The 18,972-nt window shown below is 54.4% G+C and overlaps 1 protein-coding gene across 5 annotated transcripts in view; it reads left to right on the top strand.

Moving 5' to 3' along the window:
- The window catches only part of LOC133357065 (synaptotagmin-like protein 4), a 58,951-nt gene extending 48,723 nt beyond the window's left edge, over positions 1-10,228 (top strand). For all 5 annotated transcript variants that reach the window (XM_061574815.1, XM_061574817.1, XM_061574819.1 and 2 more), the window contains 6 exons: positions 632-734; positions 1,615-1,776; positions 3,138-3,237; positions 4,189-4,330; positions 5,450-5,661; positions 6,784-10,228. In XM_061574815.1, coding sequence (XP_061430799.1) covers positions 632-734; positions 1,615-1,776; positions 3,138-3,237; positions 4,189-4,330; positions 5,450-5,661; positions 6,784-6,935 — 871 coding nt within the window. In that variant the 3' untranslated portion in view covers positions 6,936-10,228. The remainder of the gene's footprint in view (positions 1-631; positions 735-1,614; positions 1,777-3,137; positions 3,238-4,188; positions 4,331-5,449; positions 5,662-6,783) is intronic.
- The last annotated feature ends 8,744 nt before the right edge of the window (positions 10,229-18,972 follow it).

Raw genomic sequence — 18,972 nt, 5'->3', positions numbered from 1 at the left:
CAGGTACGTCAAGGTGTAGCTGCTGTTGGGTGTGGGACAGGTACGTGAAGGTGTAGCTGTTACTGTTGGGTGTGGGCCAGGTACGTCAAGGTGTAGCTGCTGTTGGGTGTGAGACAGGTGCGTCAAGGTGTAGCTGTTGCTGTTGGGTGTGGGCCAGGTACGTGAAGGTGTACCTGTTGTTGTTGGGTGTGGGACAGGTACGTGAAGGTGTAGCTGCTGTTGTTGGGTGTGGGACAGGTACGTGAAGGTGTACCTGTTGTTGTTGGGTGTGGGACAGGTACGTGAAGGTGTAGCTGCTGTTGTTGGGTGTGGGACAGGTACGTGAAGGTGTACCTGTTGTTGTTGGGTGTGGGACAGGTACGTGAAGGTGTACCTGTTGTTGTTGGGTGTGGGACAGGTACGTGAAGGTGTACCTGTTGTTGTTGGGTGTGGGACAGGTACGTGAAGGTGTACCTGTTGTTGTTGGGTGTGGGACAGGTACGTGAAGGTGTAGCTGCTGTTGGGTGTGGGCCAGGTACGTGAAGGTGTAGCTGCTGTTGGGTGTGGGACAGGTACGTGAAGGTGTAGCTGTTGTTGTTGTGTGCGGGACAGGTACGTGAAGGTGTACCTGTTGTTGTTGGGTGTGGGACAGGTACGTCAAGGTGTACCTGCTGCCGGACAAGTCCAAGCAGAGCAAGCGCAAGACCACAACGCAGAAGAACACGGTCAACCCGGTGTACAACGAGACGCTCAAGGTGCGTGGAGCGCACATCGCACCGGCGGTTACCGCCGGATATCGGCACCCCGGTTATCCGCAGGCCGGCTATCGGCACGCCGGTTACCCTGGGGGAGCCGAGTTTGATTCCCGCTCGCGGCCAACGCCGGTGACGATTGTCTGAGCCGGCGTGGCGCATCGCCGGCCCTCGCACGCCGCTGCGGCCTTCACAGGGACCCCGCTCCGCTAGCAGCACTTGCCTCAACCGTCCGTGAAGGCTGTACGGGGGATCTTTGTCTTCATAGGTTGCTGCTGCTGCTGTTGCTACTCGCTAACAGCACTTGCCCCAAGAGTATATTAAGGCTGTACGGGGGATCTTTATCTGTATAGGTGTTGCTGCTGCTACTCGCGAACAGCACTTGCCCCAACAGTATATTAAGGCTATACGGGGGGTCTTTGTCTTCATAGATGCTGCTGCTACTCGCTAGCAGCACTTGCCCCAAGAGTATATTAAGGCTATGTGGGGGATCTTTATCTTTATAGGTGCTGCTACTCACTAATAGCACTTGCCCCAAGAGTATATTAAGGCTATACGGGGGATCTTCGTCTTCATAGGTGCTGCTGTTGCTACTCACGAACAGCACTTGCCCCATGAGTATATTAAGGCTATGCGGGGGATCTTTATCTTCATAGGTGCTGCTGCTTACAGCACTTGCCCCAACAGTCTGTTAAGGCTATACGGGGGATCTTTGTCTTTATAGATGCTGCTGCTACTCGCTAGCAGCACTTGCCCCAAACAGCCTGTTAAGGCTATACGGGGGATCTTTGTCTTCATAGGGGCTACTCGCTACGAACAGCACTTGCCCCAACAGTCCGTCAAGGCTACACGGTGGCGGTGGCACCTTTGTCTTTGCGCGCAGTACACCATCTCGCAGTCGCAGCTGTCGACGCGCACGCTGCAGCTCGCTGTGTGGCACCACGACACGTTCGGGCGGAACGCCTTCCTGGGAGAGACGGAGATCAACATGGACACGTGGAACCTGGACAACACGGACGAGCAGTGGCTGCCCCTGCAACGCAAGGTGACCTCGGCGGGCCAGGAGATGTTGACTACCTCGCCTGGGACGCAGGAGGTCGTGGGTTCGATCCCAACCCGACGACGCCTGCTGCTGTATATTTTGAGTTTGCGTGTCTCTCTCTCTCTCATCATCATCACGGTAGCTAGGAGATGTTAACTACCTCGCCTGGGACGCAGGAGGTCGTGGGTTCGATCCCAATCCTGACGCCTGCTGTTGTATATTTTGAGTTTGCGTGTCTCTCTCTGTCTCATCATCATCACGGTGGCTAGGAGATGTTAACTACCTCGCCTGGTATGCAGAAGATTGTGGGTTCTATCCCGACCCCGACGATGCCTGCTGCTGTATATTTGGAGTTTGCGTGTCTCTCTCTCATCATCACAGTGGCTAGGAGATGTTAACTACCTCGCCTGGTACGCAAAAGATTGTGGGTTCTATCCCGACCCCGACGATGCCTGCTGCTGTATATTCGGAGTTTGCGTGTCTCTCTCTCATCATCATCATCACGGTGGCTAGGAGATGTTAACTACCTCGCCTGGCACACAGGAGGTCGTGGGTTCCATCCCGACCCCGACGACGCCTGCTGCTGTATATTCGGAGTTTGCGTGTCTCTCTCTCATCATCATCACGGTGGTTAGGAGATGTTAACTACCTCGCCTGGCACGCAGGAGGTCGTGGGTTCGATCCCAACCCTGACGCCTGCTGCTGTATATTTGGAGTTTGCGTGTCTCTCTCTCTCTCTCATCATCATCACGGTGGCTAGGAGATGTTAACTACCTCGCCTGGCCCGCAGGAGGTCGTGGGTTCGATCTGATATTGAGATTTGTTTACGTAATTCGAAACGCACTAACTTAGTCCGGCACTGTCGGGGTGTCAGTGCAGCATGACAGTTTCCTTCCCGGAGCCGAGTTGCTGCCGGTCGGACGGCAACGTCACCGGACGGAAACTTGCAAAACTTCGTAATTTGCAGTTTTGCAGAACTCCCCCCCGCCCTTTAGATTTAAAGCTTTCGTGACTGCAGGGATTCATATTCTTGGTTCTTTCGGTAAAGTCACCACGTAGAAGGGAAGTAATGAAATAATAAAAATAAAACATAATAAAATACAATTCTCACGACGTTTCGGCCACAACGCAAGCAGCCGTCCTCGGGTGAAGACCAGGTCTGTCGGGGAGAATTATTTTGTGATGTTTTATTTTTATTATTTTATTACTTCCCTTCTACGTGGTGACTTTACCGAAAGAACCAAGAAGAAGATCCCCCCCGCCGCCCCTTGCAATGTTGCTGTTTGTTGTTTACTCAACGGTCTTCTGTCTGCGTGTTGTTGTTGTTTGTTGTTGTTGTTGTGGTGGTTGTGGCCTGGCCTTAGTCCCATGCCCAGGCGGGTGGCATTCCCCAGTACAAGGGCGAGCTCACGGTGTCTCTCAAGTACGTGCCTGCCCATCTCGTCCCCGAGGAGAAGCCAGTCGGTAAAATGTTTTACATTTTTTTTTAAACATTAAGGATGAACGAAACTTTTCATCGTGTTTTACTGGGGTGAGCGCACAAGCCCCCGTCCGCTACAACGCGCGCCGGCGGTGTCTGCAGGGAAGGGGAACTTGCGTGCGCCTTGTACGAGTCTCCGCGTGGGGTCGAAAACAACATCGCTACTCAATGCTCACGCTGAGGGAGCTTCCTCTGATGGGGGGCAAGAGCGTGGGAGGGGGGGGTAGAAAGTGGAAAGTTAAGAAACTATTTTATGTTATTAGATTTTCGCGCGACACAATAACAAAGGGCCGCAGCAGAACGTTGGGTTGCGTTCCGATTGATGACATCCGGGGAATCACCAACTATTGTCTAAACTTTTTTGTTACTTTTACCAGGTTAGACCCTGCTGAGCTTCGCGGCTGTCTTCCAGAAGCCCCCTGTCCATCGCAAACGATAGCCCGTCAAAGTAGCCTTATTGTAATTCGTGTGGACAATTTTTAGCAGCAGCCTAACAACTCTTAAAAACACGTGATCTCGTTGATTCTTAATGCGGGGAGGGGTAAACCAAAGGACCCTGATAAAAATCCACGTCACCACGGGGAGCCAGAGAGAGACACGCAAACTCCACATGTACAGCAGCAGGTGTAAGGGTCGGGATCGAACCCACGACCTCCTGCATACCAAGCGAGGTAGTTAACATCTAGCCACCGTACGGGTAGGGTACGGGTACGGCCAGGTACGGGTACGGGTACCCGTTTGCGACCCTGGTGCGGCCGGGTACGGGCACGGGTAAGGAATCAAAACCCACTTGCGACCTCTGGCGCTGACACGTCCCCTTGTCGCATCCGATCGCATCACTGTTCTTGTAGCAGTGCTGTTATTGCGCGCCGTGTCGTTGTAACCGGTTCTCGTTGTTGTTGTTGTCGTCGTTGTTGTTGTTGTTGTCATCGCAGCTGAGAGCCGCTTGAAGAGGACCCTGCGCAGGAAGCAGGCGAGCGCGCAGGCGGCGGGCGGAGAGATCCACGTGCTGGTGAAGGAGGCGCGCAACCTGTGCCCCCTGAAGCCGGGCGGCACCGTCAACTCCTTCGTCAAGGCGTACGTGTGTGTGTGTGTACGCGTGTGTGTGTACGCGTGTGTGTGTACGTGTGTGTGTGTGTACGTGTGTGTGTGTGTACGTGTGTGTGTGTACACGTGTGTGTGTGTACGTGTGTGTGCACGTGTGTGTGTGTGTACGTGTGTGTGTGTACGTGTGTGTGTGTACGTGTGTGTGTGTACGTGTGTGTGTACGTGTGTGTGTACGTGTGTGTGTGTGTACGTGTGTGTGTGTGTACGTGTGTGCGTGTGTGTGTGTGTGTACGTGTGTACGTATGTGTGTGTGTGTACGTGTGTGTGTGTATGCGTGTGTGTGTACGCGTGTGTGTGTACGCGTGTGTGTGTACGCGTGTGTGTACGTGTGTGTGTGTGCGTGTGTGTACGTGTGCGTGTGTGTACGTGTGTGTGTGTACGTGTGTGTGTGTGTACGTGTGTGTGTGTACGTGTGTGTGCGTGTGTGTGTACGTGTGTGTGTACGTGTGTGTGTACGTGTGTGTACGTGTGTGTGTGCGTGTGTACGTGTGTGTGTACGTGTGTGTGGGGAGCGGTAGTGTAGCGGTTAGCGCGCTGCGCTATGAACCTGGCGATCCGGGTTCGATTCCCGCTCACGGCTAACACCAGTGACGATTATCTGAACCGGTCCTGGGCCTCCCCTAGGTCGACTCAGCCTTAAATGAGTACCTGGTGCGGTGTGTAAACATCGCCACTAGGGAGACAAAGGCGGTCGGGCGTGGTGCTGGCCACCCACCCCCTCGTGTACCGTTCCGGCCTTCATAGGTGCTCGCTAACAGCACTTGCCCCTACAGTCTGTTCAGGCTATACGGGGGATCTTTGTCTTTGTGTACGTGTGTGTGTACGTGTGTGTTTGTATGTGTGTGTGTACATGTGTGTGCGTGTGTGTACGTGTGTGTGTGTACGTGTGTATGTGTGTGTATGCGTGCGTGTACATGTGTGTGTACGCGTGTGTGTGTGTACGCGTGTGTACGCGTGTGCGATCGCACGATGCCCCCGATTCGTAACAACGCGCGCGTGCGGCAAAACCATTTACCGTCCGACGTCGAACGCACCAAACTTACTCGCCCCACCCCCCCTCACCCCCCACTCCCCCTCACCCCCCCGCAGCTCCCTGCTGCCCGTGGACCCCAAGGGCACGCGGCAGAAGACTGCGGTGGCGAAGCAGAAGGTGAGCCCCGTGTGGGGCGAGACGCTGGTGCTGCGGGGGGTGGCGCCGCACGAGCTGGCCCAGCGGGCGCTGGAGCTCACCGTGTGGGACAAGGAGAACATCGCCAGCAAGCACTTCCTGGGCGGCGTGCGCCTGGGCATGGGCACCTCCGGTGGGTGACGCCCCCTAGACACCTAGCACATAGCCCTAGCCCATAACCCTAGCCCTACCACCTAGCCCTAGCCCTACCGCCTAGCCCTACCGCCTAGCCCTAGCTCATACCCCTACAACCTAGCCCATACCTGGGCATGGGCACCTCCGGTGGGTGACACCCCCTAGACACCTAGCACATAGCCCTAGCACATAGCCCATAGCCCTACCACCTAGCCCTACCACCTAACCCTAGCTCATACCCCTACAACCTAGCCCATACCTGGGCATGGGCACCTCCGGTGGGTGACGCCCCCTAGACACCTAGCACGTAGCCCTAGCCCTAGCACCTAGCACATAGCCCTAGCCCATACCACTAGCCCTACACGTACCACGTACCCCTCCATCCACTCTCCCTCCCATCCCCTACCTCCCCTTCTTGCCTCCACATCAAGCAACATCCTCCTCACCCCTCTCACCCTCCTCCTCCTCATGCTCGTCCCTCTCCCCTCCTCTCTCGAGCCTAACACGGCGGTGGTGGTGGTGGTGGTGGCAGTGGTGGTGGTGGTGGTGGCGGTGGTGGTGGTGGCGGTGATGGTGGCGGTGGTGATGGTGGCGGTGGTGATGGTGGCGTTTGTGACGGTGTTGACATTGGTGGCGGTGGTGATAGCTGTGGTGGCGGTGGTGGCGGTGGTGGCAGTGGTGGTGGTGGTGGCGATATTGGTGGCGGTGGTGGCGGTTGTGACGGTGGTGACGGTGGTAGTGGTGGTGGTGAGAGCAGTGGTAGCTGTGACGGTCGTAGTGACGGCGGTGGTGGTGGTGGTGGTAGCGGTGGTGGTGGCTGTGACAGCGGTGGTAGCTATGACGGTGGTGGTGGTGGCAGTTGTGACGGTTGTGGTGACGTTGGTGGCGGTGGTGGTGGAGGTAGCTGTGACGGCGGTGGTGACGGTGGTGGTGGTGGTGGAGGTGGTGGTGGTGGTGGCAGTGGCGGTGGAGGTGATGGCGGTGGTGACGGTGGTGGCGGTGGTGGTGACGGTGGTGGTGACGGTGGTGGTGACGGTGACGGTGACGGTGGTGACGGTGACGGTGGTGACGGTGGTGGTGGTGACGGTGGTGGTGACGGTGGTGGTGGCGCTCGTTGCAGGCGAGTACGCGGGGACTCCCGTGGACTGGATGGACTCGCAGGGGGAGGAGGTGGCCGTCTGGGAGGACATGTGCAGCAACCACGAGGCGGGCGACCACCAGGCCTGGGCAGAGGCCTGCCTGCTGCTGCGCCCAGACATGGCCAAGCACTGAGACCCCCCCCCACCACACACCTACAACCCCCCACCACCCCGTCCCCCCCCACCTCCCCCCCCCCACCTCCGCCCCCACCTCCACCCCCACCTCTTCCCACACCGGCGTTCACCGTCTCCGGCCGGCTCGACGTGCCACAACCGTGCCGCGTGTCTGCCAAACCGGCGGTGGCTCAGCAGCTGCTGCTGCTGCAGCTGCTGCTGCGGCTGCTGCTGGTGCTGCTGCTACTGCTGCTGCAGGTGCTGCTACAGCTGCTACAGCTGCTGCAGCTGCTGCTGCTGTGGCTGCTGGCCCACGTGGCCAGCCGAGCTAATCGGAGGTGCCGGGGGGGGAAGGACAAGAAACTAAACACAACAAGCAGCAGTTGTAAATAAATGAGTTTTCCAAGAGCAGTTCTTAAAAGAAATGAGTTTTGACTCGGCCCATCATCCATCCCTCTCTACAGGGGGGGGGGCGATAAAATAGGGTACCACTTTGTGGAACCGCGGGCCTGGTGGCTCTGGTAGTGGTTTGGGGAGGGTGAGTGGGGGGTTGACTCGGCAGGCCCCATCATCCCTCCCTCCGCGGTCGATAAAATAGCTACCACTTTGTGGGGGGGGGGGGGTCGATGGCAGTCGTGCGCTGTGGATGTACTCCCCCCCCCCCCGCCATAGGAATGTGGAATTTCCACCACCAGTTCTGCAGGAGCCACGTACACAGGCGAAGCGTCGTCTGACCTCTTGATAAGGAAGCGAAACATTTGCCGAGCAAACTTGTTTTTGCGCGGAAGTTTTTACGGCGTATATTTTCCCCATTCCTTTTATTTACATTCTCCGTTCGAAAGATGCTTTTTAACAAACCCCCCAAAAAACGAGGCCACCCAAATTTATCGTTCGGTGCCGATGCCGGAAATATTTTCTCTTCGGTTTGTTTTAAATTGTAGGGGCGATGAAGCCGCTGCGACGAATGATTGTTTTTTTAAAGTTGCGCGCACGGGCGATGCGGGCGATGCGGGCGATGCGGGCGATGCGCACACACACGTAAGCCTCCTCGTGTCAATCCACTGCTGGATGACGGGAGGTCTCCGTCACGCCGCGTCGGCCGTGGCCGCACTTCCAGCGCGCCGGCGGCGGGGACGCGGGCGGCGTGGCAGTCAACAGATTCGGGTCGCCTCTCGTGACGCGAGGAGCTGCCTGGGCCACGGGAGGGGATCCCGCGTGAGAGAGAGAGAGAGGGAGAGGCACCGCACGAGGGGTTCAGGAGGCCGGAGGAGTCCGACGCTTCTCGCTCGGGGACCCTATGGGGCGCCACGCTGGCGGGGAGATGTTGACTGCCTCGCCTGGTATGCGGGAGGTCGTGGGTTCGATCCCGAGCCTGACGCCTGCTGCTGCTGTATATTTGGAGTTTGCGTCTCTCTCTCTTTCTCTCTCTGCCCGTGGATTTTTTTCTCCGGGTCCTCCGGTTTTTCCCTCCACTGCGTTTGGAGTATTTGGCTGCTTTCAATTTCAGATTTGAAGCTTTCGTGACTGCAAGGATTCATATTCTTAGGTTTTTTCGGTAAAGTCACGTAGGTAAAAAATTAAAATTAATAAAAGTAAAATAAAATAAAAATCACGACGTTTCGGAGGCAACACAAGCTTCCGTCTTCAGGTGGAACCGTCACAGCACGATAGCTGTATCAAGTGAGAGAAATATATATACATGGACTGTTTTCTTGGAATTTCTCTCACTTGACACAGCTATCGTGCTGTGACGGTTCCACCTGACGACGGAAGCTTGTGTTGCCTCCGAAACGTCGTTTTATTTTTTTATTTTACTTTTATTAATTTAAATTTTTTACCTACGTGACTTTACCGAAAAAAACCTCAGAATATGCTTTCAATTTCCACGCGACGATTGTCGAGCCACTTGGTGGAGCTGCCATCTGTGGCCAGTTCACTTCTGAATGAGAGCTACAACGCTCAGTGGGAGGCCTTAACCTGTCAAAATAAAAGAGTTCATAGCCGTGTCGATGATGAATCGATTAATCGATAACGACGAACAATCGACCCGTACGCCCGCAGCGAGCGATGTGGAAATCGCGCGTCTTGAACGTTGATTCCCGGGCCGGTTATTTCCGATCCGCTGCCGCTGATTCACGACGGCGATGACCGGCGGCGATGTGCGCCCAGTGGCGGAGCGACGACATCGACTCGGTGTGTGTCAAGTTGGGGCACCCAACATCGCGATTTGTCTCGCACGGCCCGACCCAGGCGGTTCATACACCGCGCGACCTCCTCCTGCCCCGCATCGTCGTTACGCTCGCGGTTCTCGGCACTTGCCCCAGCAGTCTGTTGAGGCTACACCGGGGGGCAGGGGGATCTTTGTCTTGTTTGTGTGTTGGTGCAGGGGGCGGTACAGGTGGTGGTGAGTCTGCCATTGACCTGCGGGTCGAATAACTCGAAGCAGCGAAGGGCATCGCTGCCTTCAGTTAGTCGTCCTTTCCCCCGGCACCTCCGATTAGCGCGGTCGTCAACGTACGGTGCGGAATATCACAAGATGCACAGTCTCGGTTTAAAGCTTTCGTGACTGCAGGGATTCATCTTCTTGGTTCTTTCGGTAAAGTCACGTAGAAGGGAAGTAATAAAATAATGAAAATAAAACATAATTTTCGATTTAAATCTTTCGTGACTGCAGGGATTCATCTTCTTGGTTCTTTCAGTAAAGTCACGTAGAATGGAATTTCTTTTGTCAAGGCGCTCTTCCCCCCTCCATCCCAGCTTAAATAGTCGCTCCAAGCCTGGGGGTGTGTCATTCAGACTCTGTCTACTCGACAGACCTGCTCACCACCTGAGGACGGCTGCTTGCGTTGTGCCCGAAACGTCGTGATAATTATTTTATCATGTTTTATTTTTATTATTTTATTACTTCCCTTCTACGTGACTTTACCGAAAGAACCAAGAAGATGAAGCACAGTGTCCCGTAGACATCGGTTCAACATCCGTGCGTGATTTGTGCCCGCTGAAAACCTCCACTCTGTACAAATGAAAGTTGTACCACTGAGTGTCTTCGACCATCAACTTTTGCACCGTGTGGACTTTGTCCGACGTTTTATTTAAAGCCTCTCTCGTTCGCTCTGCCCCATCTTCTCTGGGACATTGACGCCGCCAAACTGACCGACGGAATGAAAATGGTTTACGCACTCCGCCGTCGGCTTTTAAACACGACTGTTGTTTGTTAGCATCCACGCGTTACATATGTGGGTTATCGTTTAGATGTTTATATATATATACGTGTGTATACTGTGTATCTAAATAAAGATTAACTGACACTTATGATTATTTTGCCGACCGGTTCACTTGTAACGATGTCATCTCGTAACACCTCGCCCCTCTGGGAGATGTTGACTATCTCGCCTGGTACACAGGAGGTCGTGGGTTCGATCCCTACCCCTGACGCCTGCTGCTGTGTATTTGGAATTTGCGTGTCTCTCTCTCATCATCATCACGGTGGCTAGGAGATGTTGACTACCTCGCCAGGTATACAGGAGGTCGTGGGTTCGATCCCGACCCCTGACGCCTGCTGCTGTGTATTTGGAGTTTGCGTGTCTCTCTCTCATCATCATCACGGTGGCTAGGAGATGTTGACTACCTCGCATGGTATACAGGAGGTCGTCGGTTTGATCCCGACCCCTGACGCCTGCTGCTGTGTATTTGGAGTTTGCGTGTCTCTCTCTCATCATCATCACGGTGGCTAGGAGATGTTGACTACCTCGCATGGTATACAGGAGGTCGTCGGTTTGATCCCGACCCCTGACGCCTGCTGCTGTGTATTTGGAGTTTGCGTGTCTCTCTCTCATCATCATCACGGTGGCTAGGAGATGTTGACTACCTCGCATGGTATACAGGAGGTCGTCGGTTTGATCCCGACCCCTGACGCCTGCTGCTGTGTATTTGGAGTTTGCGTGTCTCTCTCTCATCATCATCACGGTGGCTAGGAGATGTTGACTACCTCGCATGGTATACAGGAGGTCGTCGGTTTGATCCCGACCCCTGACGCCTGCTGCTGTGTATTTGGAGTTTGCGTGTCTCTCTCTCATCATCATCACGGTGGCTAGGAGATGTTGACTACCTCGCATGGTATACAGGAGGTCGTCGGTTTGATCCCGACCCCTGACGCCTGCTGCTGTGTATTTGGAGTTTGCGTGTCTCTCTCTCATCATCATCACGGTGGCTAGGAGATGTTGACTACCTCGCATGGTATACAGGAGGTCGTCGGTTTGATCCCGACCCCTGACGCCTGCTGCTGTGTATTTGGAGTTTGCGTGTCTCTCTCTCATCATCATCACGGTGGCTAGGAGATGTTGACTACCTCGCATGGTATACAGGAGGTCGTCGGTTTGATCCCGACCCCTGACGCCTGCTGCTGTGTATTTGGAGTTTGCGTGTCTCTCTCTCATCATCATCACGGTGGCTAGGAGATGTTGACTACCTCGCATGGTATACAGGAGGTCGTCGGTTTGATCCCGACCCCTGACGCCTGCTGCTGTGTATTTGGAGTTTGCGTGTCTCTCTCTCATCATCATCACGGTGGCTAGGAGATGTTGACTACCTCGCATGGTATACAGGAGGTCGTCGGTTTGATCCCGACCCCTGACGCCTGCTGCTGTGTATTTGGAGTTTGCGTGTCTCTCTCTCATCATCATCACGGTGGCTAGGAGATGTTGACTACCTCGCATGGTATACAGGAGGTCGTCGGTTTGATCCCGACCCCTGACGCCTGCTGCTGTGTATTTGGAGTTTGCGTGTCTCTCTCTCATCATCATCACGGTGGCTAGGAGATGTTGACTACCTCGCATGGTATACAGGAGGTCGTCGGTTTGATCCCGACCCCTGACGCCTGCTGCTGTGTATTTGGAGTTTGCGTGTCTCTCTCTCATCATCATCACGGTGGCTAGGAGATGTTGACTACCTCGCATGGTATACAGGAGGTCGTCGGTTTGATCCCGACCCCTGACGCCTGCTGCTGTGTATTTGGAGTTTGCGTGTCTCTCTCTCATCATCATCACGGTGGCTAGGAGATGTTGACTACCTCGCATGGTATACAGGAGGTCGTCGGTTTGATCCCGACCCCTGACGCCTGCTGCTGTGTATTTGGAGTTTGCGTGTCTCTCTCTCATCATCATCACGGTGGCTAGGAGATGTTGACTACCTCGCATGGTATACAGGAGGTCGTCGGTTTGATCCCGACCCCTGACGCCTGCTGCTGTGTATTTGGAGTTTGCGTGTCTCTCTCTCATCATCATCACGGTGGCTAGGAGATGTTGACTACCTCGCATGGTATACAGGAGGTCGTCGGTTTGATCCCGACCCCTGACGCCTGCTGCTGTGTATTTGGAGTTTGCGTGTCTCTCTCTCATCATCATCACGGTGGCTAGGAGATGTTGACTACCTCGCATGGTATACAGGAGGTCGTCGGTTTGATCCCGACCCCTGACGCCTGCTGCTGTGTATTTGGAGTTTGCGTGTCTCTCTCTCATCATCATCACGGTGGCTAGGAGATGTTGACTACCTCGCATGGTATACAGGAGGTCGTCGGTTTGATCCCGACCCCTGACGCCTGCTGCTGTGTATTTGGAGTTTGCGTGTCTCTCTCTCATCATCATCACGGTGGCTAGGAGATGTTGACTACCTCGCATGGTATACAGGAGGTCGTCGGTTTGATCCCGACCCCTGACGCCTGCTGCTGTGTATTTGGAGTTTGCGTGTCTCTCTCTCATCATCATCACGGTGGCTAGGAGATGTTGACTACCTCGCATGGTATACAGGAGGTCGTCGGTTTGATCCCGACCCCTGACGCCTGCTGCTGTGTATTTGGAGTTTGCGTGTCTCTCTCTCATCATCATCACGGTGGCTAGGAGATGTTGACTACCTCGCATGGTATACAGGAGGTCGTCGGTTTGATCCCGACCCCTGACGCCTGCTGCTGTGTATTTGGAGTTTGCGTGTCTCTCTCTCATCATCATCACGGTGGCTAGGAGATGTTGACTACCTCGCATGGTATACAGGAGGTCGTCGGTTTGATCCCGACCCTGACGCCTGCTGCTGTGTATTTGGAGTTTGCGTGTCTCTCTCTCATCATCATCACGGTGGCTAGGAGATGTTGACTACCTCGCATGGTATACAGGAGGTCGTGGGTTCGATCCCGACCCCTGACGCCTGCTGCTGTATATTTGGAGTTTGCGTGTCTCTCTCTCTTGCCGCGCGGTCGCGCGTTTTTTTGCCGGATTGTCCCTGCACATTTAGAATCAACATGCGGTTAGATTATTTGGCTGCTACTATAAATGACCACGTGATGATGATTATGATAAAAGCCACTTCGTTGAGCTATCATTTGTGGCCAGGCCGCATCTGAAAACGAGCTAAAAGTTTAGTTGGCTTCACCTGGTAAAATAAAAAAAATCGTTTAGGGTTTGGTTTTAATTTCAACTCGAAAATTACATCGCAAAATTACTCAATTTGTCCACTGCAAAATTACGAAATGTTTGACTCAATTGGGATGAAACGTAGAGCAGCAGCAACTGGCACAGCCTCATGTGCACAGTCACTCTTGCAAATGAGATGCTGCCTGGATATGAAAAAAATAAGTATAACCCGTAAAAACAAAGTTTTTCACTCTAAATCCTTTATATGCGTGGCGGCTAGAGTCCTCTCGTCCTCTGGCTTGAGATGGCTGCCACCTATGGGTCAGATGATTGTCTGCCAGTATTAAGCAATTGGTAATTAAATATTTAATTTTTTTTCCCTAAACAGTGTAAAATTTTTGAAAAAAATTTTCACGAACATTAATTGTCTCGCACAACGAGTCTGTGTGCAAAATGTCAGCTCGATTGGATCACGGGAAGTGGGTTAAAAAACGACCGAAAGATTTGCACGGTCGTAAGCAAGCAAGCACGCAAGCAAGCGAACTTAATATAAAGGATTTAAAAACAATGAAACTTAATCGTGACTAGCGTGGTGAAGTATGGTCAAACGACCGTGTCCGTAACTCGAAACGGCACTGAGCACGGTTGAGCTTTATCCAGCAGTGGATGGATGATTGTTGTCATTCATAATCAACGGGCAATCATTCAAAGTCGACTTCAACGAAACAACGAGCAAAAGGGTTTACGTTGGGAGTTTTACAGGTAGGAACAATATGTTCCACACTGCCCACCAGGGATTATTTGTCTGTCTGAATGTCTGTCGTGCATAAATATATATATAATATAAACAGCTATTTGATTGGTGGAGACCTACTGCAGGGTACGGAGAGGGGAGGGGCCTAAGGATATGGGGGGGGGGTGGTCAGGGGAGGGGCCTAAGGGAGGGGGGAGCCAGGAGAGGGGCCTGAGGGGGGGGGGGTCAGAGGGGAGGGGCCTGATGATATGGGGGGGGGGGGTGCTCAGGGGAGGGGCCTAAGGGAGGGGGGGGGTAAGGGGAGGTGCCTAAGCAAGGGGGCTGTCTGCCTGGCTACCTCAAGTCAAGTTATCTTGTATACATACAGGTAGGAACAACAGGTTCCACACTGCTGCCCACCAGGGATTATTTGTCTGTCTGTCGTGCACGAATGCGCTGTCCAACCAAGTTCCTACCTGCCCACTCCGAAGGAACGTGTTATTGGCAATGATTGAGTCGGAACACGCATGGACATATATACATGAAGTTGACATGGCAGAGATGTTGACTACGGGGTGAGAGAGAGAGAGAGAGATCACTGCCATGTAATTCATCGGTGAGTCCATGATTTGGGTTTATTTTTGGGCTTAGATCGCGTCAATGTATAATAGCACAGCACACAGGCTAGTGTGTTGGAGAGAACATCCACAACATTTACAATCCGACGTTTTGCCAGAAATTGCAACGAGCAGCATCAGGCGGACAGCCAAATCTGTCCGACAAATTTCCTCTCCAACACGCAACCGGTGTTGCTGTACTCGTGACGCGTAGCCACACCCCTACCACCTAGCCCATACCCCTACCACCTAGCCCATAGCCCTACCACCTAGCCCACACCCCTACCACCTAGCCCTAGCCCCTACCACCTAGCCCATACCCCTACCACCTAGCCCACACCCCTACCACCTAGCCCACACCCCTACCACCTAGCCCATACCCCTACCACCTAGCCCTACCACCTAACCCTACCCCCTACCACCTAGCCCACACCCCTACCACCTAGCCCTACCACCTAGCCCTACCCCCTACCACCTAGCCCACACCCCTACCACCTAGCCCTACCACCTAGCCTTAGCCCATACCCCTACCACCTAGCCCATACCCAGCCAAATCTGTCCGCCAAATTTCCTCTCCAACACACAACCGGTGTTGCTGTACTCGTGACGAATTGGCCACGTTCTTTTAACGTGACAACCCTTACTAGTTGGCTGTGTCGGGTGGTGGCGGAGTTAACGACACATTTATATATTCACGCGATCTAACCCAAAAAAAACTCTAATGGATGATTTCGATTTAAAGCTTTCGTGACTGCAGGGATTCATCTTCTTGGTTCTTTCGGTAAAGTCACGTAGAGGGGAAATAATAAAATAATAAAAATAAAACATAATAAAATAATTCTCACGACGTTTCGGCCACAACGCAAGCAGCCGTCCTCAGGTGAAACCAGGTCTGCCGAGGCGACTTTACCGAAAGAACCAAGAAGATATTATGGATGATATTGGTCGCGAAAACCGACTGCGTGTTAAACATTCGGTGAGTTATACAATAGCCTCGATTCGTCTCGTATTTATTTTATAATCCCCCCCCACCTCCCCGAATCGGCTGATTACTCCCAGGAAAGTTGCCAAAGCCATACACCCATTCACGTATCTCCCGCTAGCCGATAACAGCAGCACCACCACCACCAACTCACCCCATCGCCAGCAATCGAACCGCTTCGAGAATTGCCGTGCAGTTCTGCAAACTGAACTGCAGGCGGTGTTGCAGACTAACCCTCGGCCCAGCTCGTTTTGGTTGAGCCCTCTTGGGTACCGTTCAATTGGCCACCTCCCAAAAAAATGTTCTTTTTGTGTGTGTGTGGTATTTATCGGTCGCCGGCAGAGTGGCAAATGTTCACCAGGGATTGCATGGAAGCACTTCGCCTCTCGATTAAAAAAGAACAACACGTGAGGTAGGAAGGTCCCCGTGGTGGGATGATTGCGGGGAACCGGGGCGTTGACGTTCGGTAAGAGAACATCGTTTGGCGATGTAGATACGCAACGGATGCGATGGGAAACATCCTCGAAATATGACGAATCATCGCGAGCGTGGTGGACACTGATCACGGTGGACACTGCCCCGTGGTGGACACTGATCACGGTGGACACTGCCCCGTGGTGGACTGTAGTTTGAAAAACATCACAATGTACTCTTCAGCAGGCATAGCATGGAAGACACGCACCACATTTCACCACGTGTCTTCATCACTTCGCTCCTCATCATCATCATCGTGAACCATGGTGATGTTAACTCCTTCGCCTAGCACGCAGGAGGTCGTGGATTCGATCCCGATCCTGACGCCTGCTGCTGTGTATTTGGAGTTTGCGTGTCTCTTTCCACGTAGAGAGGAAGCAATGGGGGCGAATCTGCGATGCGTGAATTCGGTGAAAGCGAAATTGATGACGACGACGATGATGATGACGATGATGAGTGGATTGAATGAATGGGGTGAATGAGTGGGTAGGTGACCACCACGTGGTCAGCCTGGGTGACTACCACGTGAGCAGCCTGGGTGACTACCACGTAGTCAGCTTGGGTGACTACCACGTGGTCAGCTTGGGTGACTACCACGTGGTCAGCTTGGGTGACTACCACGTGGTCAGCCTGGGTGACTACCACGTGGTCAGCTTGGGTGACTACCACGTGGTCAGCCTGGGTGACTACCACGTGGTCAGCTTGGGTGACTACCACGTGGTCAGCCTGGGTAGGTGACTACCACGTGGTCAGCTTGGGTGACTACCACGTGAGCAGCCTGGGTAGGTGACTACCACGTGGTCAGCTTGGGTAGGTGACTACCACGTGGTCAGCCTTGGTGACTACCACGTGAGCAGCCTGGGTAGGTGACTACCACGTGGTCAGCTTGGGTAGGTGACTACCACGTGGTCAGCTTGGGTGACTACCACGTGAGCAGCCTGGGTAGGTGACTACCACGTGGTCAGCCTGGGTAGGTGACTACCACGTGGTCAGCTTGGGTAGGTGACTACCACGTGGTCAGCCTGGGTAGGTGACTACCACGTGGTCAGCCTGGGTAGGTGACTACCACGTGAGCAGCCTGGGTAGGTGACTACCACGTGGTCAGCCTGGGTAGGTGACTACCACGTGGTCAGCCTGGGTAGGTGACTACCACGTGGTCAGCCTGGGTAGGTGACTACCACGTGGTCAGCCTTGGTGACTACCACGTGAGCAGCCTGGGTAGGTGACTACCATGTGGTCAGCCTGGGTAGGTGACTACCACGTGGTCAGCTTGGGTAGGTGACTACCACGTGGTCAGCCTTGGTGACTACCACGTGAGCAGCCTGGGTAGGTGACTACCACGTGGTCAGCCTGGGTAGGTGACTACCACGTGAGCAGCCTGGGTAGGTGACCACGTGGTCAGCCTTGGTGACTACCACGTGGTCAGCTGGTAGGTGACACCACGTGGTCAGCCTGGGTAGGTGACTACCACGTGGTCAGCCTGGGTAGGTGACTACCACGTGGTCAGCCTGGGTAGGTGACTACCACGTGGTCAGCCTGGGTAGGTGACTACCACGTGGTCAGCCTGGGTAGGTGACTACCACGTGGTCAGCCTGGGTAGGTGACTACCACGTGGTCAGCCTGGGTAGGTGACTACCACGTGGTCAGCCTGGGTAGGTGACTACCGCGTGGTCAGCCTGGGTAGGTGACCACCACGTGGTCAGCCTGGGTAGGTGACTACCGCGTGGTCAGCCTGGGTAGGTGACCACCACGTGGTCAGCCTGGGTAGGTGACTACCGCGTGGTCAGCCTGGGTAGGTGACTACCACGTGGTCAGCCTGGGTAGGTGACTACCGCGTGGTCAGCCTGGGTAGGTGACCACCACGTGGTCAGCCTGGGTAGGTGACTACCACGTGAGCAGCCTGGGTAGGTGACTACCACGTGGTCAGCCTGGGTAGGTGACTACCACGTGGTCAGCCTGGGTAGGTGACTACCACGTGGTCAGCCTGGGTAGGTGACTACCGCGTGGTCAGCCTGGGTAGGTGACTACCACGTGAGCAGCCTGGGTAGGTGACTACCACGTGGTCAGCCTGGGTAGGTGACTACCACGTGGTCAGCTTGGGTAGGTGACTACCACGTGGTCAGCCTTGGTGACTACCACGTGAGCAGCCTGGGTAGGTGACTACCACGTGGTCAGCGTGGGTCGATGATTACGAAGCGCCTAAGGGAGCGCTTCTGTATGCGGTGGAATTCGCGAGGGGTGACTTGGCCAGACGGGCGAGCGAGGGATGGAGGTGGTGGTGGGGGTGGGGAGTCGTGTTGAGTTCCCCCACGGGCTGTAGCTTCACGGCATTAAATATGTAGGTGGGTGACACAGCCAGGAGACACTCGGGCAGCGCAGCCCGCGATCTTAAATCCCCCGCGGAGCGAGCCACTGGGCAGGAGTAGTCCCGGCGTGATGCTGCTGCTACTGGTGGTGGTGGTGATGGCGGTGTGTGTGTGTCAGTGTGTGAGTGTGTGTCAGTGTGTGTCAATGTGAGTGTCAGTGTGAGTGCGTCAGTGTGTGTGTGTGTCAGTGTGTGTGTGTGTCACACACACACTGACAGTGGGGAGCGATAGTGTAGCGGTTAGCGCGCTGCGCTATGAACCTGGCGACCCGGGTTCGATTCCCGCTCACGGCCAACACCAGTGACGATTATCTGAACCGGTCCTGGGCCTCCCCTAGGTCGACTCAGCCTTAAATGAGTACCTGGTGCGGTGTGTAAACATCGCCACTGGGGAGACAAAGGCGGTCGGGCGTGGTGCTGGCCACCCACCCCTTCGTGTACCGTTCCGGCCTTCATAGGTGCTCGCTAACAGCACTTGCCCCTA

Source organism: Lethenteron reissneri, chromosome 56, assembly GCF_015708825.2.
Source record: "Lethenteron reissneri isolate LAM-NWPU_2019-01 chromosome 56, ASM1570882v1, whole genome shotgun sequence".
Lineage (NCBI taxonomy): Eukaryota > Metazoa > Chordata > Hyperoartia > Petromyzontiformes > Petromyzontidae > Lethenteron > Lethenteron reissneri.
This window is presented reverse-complemented; position numbering and strand designations above follow the sequence as displayed.